Below are 9,082 nucleotides of genomic sequence, written 5' to 3'. Positions count from 1 at the left end.
TATTATCAAAAATTACCGTCATCTGTCTAAGCTTAGACTACTCTGTCGGACTGAAAGTCCTATGGCATATAATTCAGTGTAGCTCATGTGAAGCAATTAGGGTTGGTTTTGTTGTTTTTTCTCTATTTTAATTGCAGATGGAGAAGCCGACATACGAGAATTCAGTGAGAACCGAAGTACAAGTCACACAAGTTGGAGCTACTGTTCCAAAAAATCTTGAAAATATCTTAGCTGATAAATTATCGGTACTAATTTAGACTTTTATTGGTGTTTGTTATCGTTTTGCTTTCTAAGCTCATATCAGTATTTTTTTCAGCCGAGGAACCAAATTTTGTTTCGGTCCTTCGGTCCTTAACCTGCTTGTTCGGTATTCGGTCCTTAAACCTGCTTCATCGAGCAGGTTTAACGCTTCAAATTTGTTATGTAGTGATATGCAGAAGATTCTGCGGATATCACGATCTTTCAACTTATCAGTGTCGAATTGTTTATGTGTTGTGGCGTTGGTCTTGGTTTCTGAGCTTTCAGTTTAATTCTTACTTTGGCTATCAGCAAGATGTGATCTGAATTCACATCCGCTCCTCGAAAGCCCCTATTGTCGATCAGGCTACTTCTCCAGTGTCTTGATATGAGGAAATGATCGATTTGGTTTTTTTTTTTCGGCCGTCAGGGGACACCCACGAGTACTTCTGAATCATTTTGTGTTCCAACATACTGCCGCCTATCACCAAGTCATTACTTAGGGCATAGTCAATTAGGAGTGCACCGTTTCCATTCATGTCTCCGATGCCACATGGGCCCAGAATTTCAAGGCAGTACTGACGATCTGCACCGACTTTAGCATTTAGATCGCCAAAAACACAGATTATATCGTGCCTGGGAACGTCTTTGGTGACCGATTGTAGCATGTTGTAGAAAGCATCTGTTTCCTCATCAGTATCGTTGGTATGAGCATAGCAGGCAATGATGGTCATTTTTTATGATTAGATACGAAACGAGCTATCAATATACTTTTGCTAACTGTTGTCATGTTCACTAGTGCTTTAATTTGAAGTGGTGATAGCGCAATTGCTACGCCAGTGTGGTGGACGGAAGGTTGACCATTAAATGACATAGCATGCCCATCATCATATTTCTCCAATCTATTTGTAGTCCACCTTATTTCAATGAGAACGAGTATATCGATGAGATATTGTGTCATCTCTTTAATAACTTGTTCTGTCTTGTTCTGTCTTCGAAATTTTTTTTTGCATTACAAAACATTTCTACATAAGTTATATATGTATATATATATATATACACACACACACACACACACACACACATATATATATATATATACATATATATATATATATATATATATATATATATATATATATATATATATATATATATATATATATGTATATATATAAGATTTCGATATCAAAGATTTTGATATTCCTGATCAGTTTTTTTTTCGCTTAGATCAACTCTTGATTTTGCCTTTTGCCAAAGTTCAATAACAAAAAAATGGTGATTAAAGAGTACTTTGCACATATTTGTCCAAACTTTGAATAATATGAAAACAAACTTCATTTACATAGACAAGTTTCACAATAACCGAGTTTTGAAGTTGCTCAGGCTCAGGACGAATAAAAGAACTTACTGGAAATTTAAAATCAGCAACCTGTCAACATTTCCACCTTAAAATTGATTCTCCCTTTCCGGGATTAAATATAAAAAAAAGGTTTTTCATCTTAAGGTAAACACCAGTTGAGACAAAAAACACAACCCAGAATCTAGTTGGTACATGAGGTTAACCCCAGCTCCAATCGACCTCTAGATTCACTCTAGTTTTTTTATTATTTAAAAAATAATTCTTTTTTATTTAAGCAACCAAAGTCTTTTAGGAGTTGTGTCTAGAGACTTGGGACACACTCTCGTACACAAATTTTCCACTCATATAAATGATCCTGTATGTTCTTTTTAAGTAATAGTTTTGCTCCTTACTTTCAGCTGAAAAACTTGTTTGTGACTTGTGATTTTGATTATTTTTCAATTAATGCAGCACTCCCTACCTTTTCCCTCTCACGAAAATCCCCCCTCATAACCCTTACTTTTTAGACAATTCTTGCAGGTCGAAGTTCGTGTCGGACTTATAGCACCGTCCCCCGTGCAAATTTTTCAAATCACGAGCCTCAGGAATTATATGTGGTTTTCGAGAAAGGGGGGGAGGCACCCCCCAAACTTCAACGAATAATCATGAAAATCATACCAACAGATTCGTACTGTCAGAAAACCCAAATTCTCTTACTTTAAACATGATTTTTATTTGTATTATTTTTTTTTTTTTTGTTTTTTTGCCAGGGTGTTTTTATTTAACTAATGGTCCCAGAAGTTCGGGAGAAGAGTCCTTCAGCTTTATTTTAATTCACCAAAAGATTTAAAGGTAACTCTCCTCCCCCCCTCCAACATCCGTTTTTCTCACAAATTAATCCAATCTAAAATTTAAGAAGGCTGGTTTAATCAGCATATTTGAAATGTCAAAAGTCTTTGCCTCAGAGGAAACAAGACCACGCCCGCTCCACGGAAACGGGCTCTAATATCTATATTATTCTTATTTTTTACATGCAGTTTTTGTTATTTAGAATCAAACAAACAATTATCAGGACGAGGGACTTTCATGTGGGGGGGGGGTCCATGGGAAAAATTTGCACGGGGGAATTTGCTCGAATTACTAAACGAAATCCTACATGAAAGAACCTTCTAAGGAGTAATTTTCGTGCGGGGGGATTTTCAATAGAGGGAAAATGTAGGGATTGCGGTATTATTTGAAAAATAATCAAAAACGAAATACACAAACAAGTTTTTCAGTTGAAAGTAGGGAGCAAAATTATGACTTAAAAGAACATAAATTATCCTTTATATGAGGGGATAATTTGTGTACGAATTTGTGTCCTAATTCTATAAGGACAACTCCTGAAAAACTAGGGTTGCTTAAATAAAAAATAAGCATTTTTTAAATAATAAAAAGACTAGAGTGTAGCTAGATGTCGATAGGAGCGGGTGTTACACACATGCACGAACTAGGGGCGGGTTTGGGTTAAGTGTTAGTATTGCTGTTTACTTTAAGATGAATAACTTTTTTTTTATATATTTAATCACTGAAAGGCAGAATCAATTCTAAGGGAAAAATGTTGACACGTTGCTGATTTTAAATAGCCAATAGATTTTTTTCTTCGTCCTGAGCCTGAGCAACTTCAAACCTTATTTTTTGTGACATTTGTCTATGTAAATAAAGTTTGTTTTCATACTATTAAAAGGTTGAACAAATATGTGCAAAATACTATTAAATTACCATTTTTTTTTTTATTTAAATTTGGCAAAATGCAAACCCAATAGTTGATCTAAGCAAAAAAAAACTGATCAGTAATATCGAAATCTTAGATATCGAAATCTTATATATATACATACATATATATATATATATATATATATATATATATATATATATATATATATATATATATATATATATATATATATATATATATATATATATATATATATATATATATATATATATATATATATATATATATATATATATATATATATATATATATATATATATATATATATATATATATATATATATATATATATGTATATGTATATATATATGTAGGTGTGTGTCTGAGTGTATATGTATATATATACATATATAACTTATGTAGAAATGTTTTGTAATGCAAAAAAAAATTACGAAGCAAATAAATGATGTTACAATATTACGTAATAGGTACTCGTGGGCGGAGCTTAAAGGCAAGTCAGGAATGCAAAGTCACCTTATCGGCTTATCGCTATGCGGTTTATGCATGTATGGAACGAAATGAATTCGTCAAAACTTTCCAGTTGTGAAAGTAACTTTGATCAAGGAACAACATAACAGATTTTATTTGTGATTTTAGTTGTGAAACAAATTTAATTAAGAGATTAAAAATGATTAAAATGGGTAGCGGACTTGCACGAACAGGATGCTATTTGGTTCCAATAGAAAGAGCTATAGTTCGTGAAATGGCATCAAGAAAGATAAGACATAGTGCATGCACTATTACAGAGGTAAAACCATTTGTACCTGAAAGGTGAGTACAGTTTTGTATGGAAAATCAAAGGCCTTTATTAATTGAGATGGAACTTTAAATACTGAACCAGGAGCCAGGCCAGTCTATATAAGAACACAATTTGAAAATACCGAAAGGATCTATGAGACACGCATCAAAGCCAAACTCTCTATCCAGGAGACCATACCAAAAATTGTAACAAAGAAGGTTCCAATATTTATCAGACCGACAATAGTTAAGATCGTAGAAACAGAATTATGAAATGCATCTATTCGAAAAAAGACCACACCAATAAATTTAGCGAAAGTAGTTCGAACGTGGAAAGAGCCAGGAGTTGCCGAACTACCGGGATATCTGACGAATTTTCTGTTTTGAGTTTGATAAGCTTATAAGAACAAGATTCCTTTCAACATCAACAAATTTACAACATTATCGTCTATAAAATTTTCGTTTTTTTGATGTGAAAATTATTTATTCCTTAAGATAGTTTTTAATTTTTTTTTAGTTTAGTTTTTACATTTTGCTTGTTTTTCTTAAAGGTTATATTTTTTCATTAAATTTGAATATATGAATGTATAAAAAGAATTTATTCACTGTTTTAACTCAACCATGTAGGGAACCGTGCCTCTCTGAGGTTCGGAGAACACGACGGTCCCACGTCCTTTAAATGTGGTGGGTTATACTCTGCGGTTGCACCCCACACCCGTGCACCCGCGGGGTAACCCTCTGGGTACCCACGTCTGCACATTACCCGCCTCACCCAGCCTTAGATGCATCATCCCCCCCCCAGAGACCGACCCCCGCATGCCCCCGCAACCGATTATTGATTGTGAAACAACACCTAAAAATGTGTTTTTGGAATGTGAGAACTCAGAGCCAGTTATCCAGGAGAAAACCATTTATTAAAGAGATGAGGCAAGGAGTCATATATGTACTTGGTCTCAATGAACTAAGGTAGACTACAAATGCATCAGAGAAATTTTATCAGGATCATTCTATGGCATTTAACGGTCACCCTGCAGTTCACTACGCTGACATCACAATTACGCTGTCACCACTTCAAATCAAAGTAATGGCGAACTGGAAACCAGTTATCAAACGTATATTGATAGCTCGTTTCGTATCTAATCATACAAAATGACCATCATCGCCTACTCTGCTCTTACCAACAATACTGATGAGGAGTAAACAAATACTCTATGAAGCATGCTACACTCGTTCACCAACGACGGTGCCGGGCGAGAGCTAATCTGTGTTTTTGTCGATCGAATTTCTAAAATCGTTGCAGATCGTCAATACAGACCTTCAGTTCTGGACCCGGATGGCATCTGAGACATGAATGGAGACAGTGAGGTACTAATTGAATTGGATTGATGTAATAAGTTTGTGATAGGTAGCAGACTGTTCGAATATAACACGATTCAGAAGTACTCGCGGGTGTCACCTGACAGATGGACAAAAAACCGAATCGATCATTTCCTAATTTTAAGACACTGGAGATGTAGCCTGATCTCCATCAGGGGATTTCAAGGATCAGCCAAGAGTCCCCATCATATTTTGCTTATAGTCAGATTAAGAACTAAGCTGAAAGCTCTAAAGCCAAGACCAATGTCACAACACATACAGAACTTGACACTGATATCCTGAAAGATCATGATATCCGCAGAATCTTCTGCCTATCACTAAAGCCAAAATTTGAAGAGTTAAACCTGCTCGATAAAGCAGGTTTGAGGACCGAACACCGAACAAGCAGGTTAAGGACCGAAGGACCGAAACGAAATTTACTTCCTAGGCTGAGAAAAATACTGATATGAGCTTAGAAAGTAAAATGATAACAAACACCAATAAAAATCTGAATTAGTACCGGGTAGTTGTAAGCCAAGATATTTTCAAGACCTTTTGGAACAATAGCTCCGACTTGTGTGACTCGTACACCGATTCTAACCGAATTCTAGTCCGTAAGCTTCTCCATCTGCAAATGAAATAGAGAACAATTATTGATAATATCAAATTGGTCATGATATGCATTCGAACATAGTCCCGATAATTTCAACATGTAAAACACTAACATGCTTAAGCAAACGAGACCCCACTGCACCGTATTAAAGTTAATCTCACCGTATATAGTTGGTAAGTGCTCACAAATTCAAGCCAGACAGCTGTTAAATATAAAATCTACTATTAAGGAGAACAATCTGTGAAAATTTAACTATATTAGGTGTAAAATATTGTATCAAACACATTAAAAACTATTTTTTCGTTTTAATGTAATTTAGAATGATGTATTGATCACATCCGTCTAAAAACAAGACCTATCTTTTTATAAAAAAATGTAAACTTTTCAAGACTTGAATAATCGAAACACACTTTGGTATCTTTATGGCGAGTGATGTCGTTGTATAGTTTACTTGTAGAGTTCTATATTGGATATTTAAATAGACAACTGAAATCCTTTGCAAAAAATGTCACTCTTCTATGGGAGGCGGGTTGCGTTGGTATGTAAAGTTATGTCATTAACAAAGTCTTTATTTCGTTATAGTTTTGTCTGACATCTGCAATTCATTATCAATACCATTTTATCTGTTCATTTTTTATTCTATAGACATTGTTGAGGTTTTAAGACGGTTTGATTGATAGATCACAGTCTCATTCGGGGATTTATTCGTTGAGGTATCAGTCAATCATACCATATAATACGAAATTCATTTTTTGTTAATCCTAAACAAAATGGCCACCTCAACCCTTTGATGTGACTACTTTGGGGAAGTTTGAGCATTAGACAGGCGGCTAGTGCACTCCAAGAAAGAAACTAATCCCTCTCCCTAGCTTCAAGGAACTTAGTTGGAAGTCCATTTACCATATTCCCATGAACTAAATTGAAGTAGCATTGAGGGGATAAAATTAAACACTTGTTTAAACATTGCTTGTCATTGTGATAACATTTTGTCTCGAGAATAATTTCAGTACAAAAAATTCCAGACCACGTCCCTCTTCAAAGTACAATAAATCTGTAAAAAGAAAAATAATGTAGTATTGGACTTTGAACTTACTAACGGTGGTGAGCATCTCCGTTTTTTGGCCCGTTAGCCAGAAAGTGCACAGGAGAGCGTGGAGCCAACCATCCGTTACCTATAGATACCCTTCCTATTTAACTTCTACAGATTTCTTCATGTACGCATGTAGAGCTTGGTCGACGCTAGCTTAGCTCAGTGTGTCACGCAACTGACGATCGTACAAGCCACATAATATGTTAAACTAAGATTCAAAGCTCCACCTTCATAGACAAAAGATCGTAAATCCAACGCAGAAAACAACCCCACTATTGGATTGTATTCACAAAAAAGTATATTATAAAAACTTAATAATCTAATTGAAAAATAACAAAGATAAAAAATAAACTTATTGCTATTTAAATGAGGGTTTAGCTATATTCGATATGAAAATATATACAAAGATATATCTAACTAAATATAGATATAAAAAATTAAATACATATATCTAAAACGCTATTTTGAAGTTTTAGAGTTTGTTTGGTTTTTTCTTCTATCTGATGGTGAACGTCCTGCGAAAAAAAAATTAAGCTTATAACATGTTTTACAAATGTTCAAAAATGAGAAAAATAATATTCAATCCAGTGACCATACAGCTGTACATCTTACTTAGCAGCATCCATACTTTATCACAGCATATTATCAAAATCAAACTACGGTTAGGGAGAGTGGATCATCAGTTTTTTCTGAGCACCCTTAAATGCTTGGATCCATAACGTGTCTCCTAGGCTTAGATGTCTTTGTCATATCACACCATTTACGGTTACTAAATACCTTTATCCAGGTTTCATGACAATATATGCTTACCCTGTTGATCGTTTCAAATTTGAGACCAAATATTAAGGAGCCCGGATTTTGCCTTTTTGGCTGCTCAGTCTATGTAAATAGATGAAAGTGCAGCGACAGTTCTTGTGATTCAGCCCTCGCAAATTTGATCCAATTTCTGGAGATGTCATCAAGAAGCTTCAGTAGTAAATGCAAGACTTGCTTCGTCAACAGCAAGCTCTGTCATGGTTCTGAAGACTTTCAATGATGAATCAGTAGCTGTAAAAAAAACTGATTCAAACAATTCGTCGAAGTCTCAAGAAAATGATTTAAGAAACACATATAAGAGGTTTTCATAAATTCAATGTCCTGGCCCACAAAAAGCCTCCTTTTTTAATGTTTTTTCCGAAGATGTTATTTTAAAAAAAATTTGCATTTAAAAAGACATTATTAACGACGTGACTATTATTTCGGCCCATTAGTAACCGAAACTCAGAAAAATACAAGTTTAAAAACCATAAACACGTCAAAGGAATTTGCTTGTAGTGCTGATTCCAGATACAAAAAATCCATTTAGTTAATTATGCCTATCAAAAGATACGAGCCTCAACAATTATATGTTGTTGTCGAGAAAGGGGGGAGGCACCCCCCAAACTAAAACTAATGAAAATTAAAAAAATACCAACATATTCGTAATATAAGAAAACCAAATTTCTAATATTCTAACCAGTGTTTTTTTTTTTTTTTTTGTTTTTCTTCCATGGGTTATTTTTTTAAATTAATGGACCATACTTTAGGGATAATTTACCTTCTGCCTTTTTTTAACTCAACCAACTATTTTACTGTCACTCTTCTCCCCCCCCCCTCCAAACTCCGTTTTTTTCACCCATTAAAACACTCTAAAATTAAATATGAGGGGTTTTATAAGCCTAATTGAAATGTAAAATTTATTTTCCTCTGTGGAGCCAATACCCCGACAGCCCCAGCGTAATTGAAGTTTGTTTTTATATTATTCAAAGTTTGGACAAATATGTGCAAAATACTCTTTAATTACCATTTTTTTGTTATTGAACTTTGGCAAAAGGCAAAATCAAGAGTTGATCTAAGCAAAAAAACTGATCAGGAATATCGAAATCTTTGATATCCGAAATCTTAAATATA

The 9,082-nt window shown here is 34.4% G+C and overlaps 1 protein-coding gene across 1 annotated transcript; it reads right to left on the bottom strand.

Annotated features, from left to right (window-relative positions):
• Nucleotides 1-599: 599 nt before the first annotated feature.
• Nucleotides 600-971, bottom strand: LOC148946723 (protein CFDP2-like). Its single transcript, XM_089096407.1, has one exon. The coding sequence runs from the start codon at nt 969-971 to the stop codon at nt 600-602; it is 372 nt and encodes a 123-aa protein (XP_088952533.1).
• Nucleotides 972-9,082: the final 8,111 nt, after the last annotated feature.

The sequence above is a fragment of the Artemia sp. Qi Xiang Cuo genome, chromosome 11, assembly GCF_049724085.1.
Source record: "Artemia sp. Qi Xiang Cuo chromosome 11, ASM4972408v1, whole genome shotgun sequence".
NCBI lineage: Eukaryota > Metazoa > Arthropoda > Branchiopoda > Anostraca > Artemiidae > Artemia > Artemia sp. Qi Xiang Cuo.
The sequence above is the reverse complement of the archived record's forward strand: the minus strand, read 5'-3'. Positions and strand labels throughout refer to the sequence as shown.

Coding starts and splice junctions, on each gene's coding strand:
- LOC148946723 (XM_089096407.1), bottom strand. CDS start 971: ATGACCATCATTGCCTGCTATGCTCATACCAACGATACTGATGAGGAA.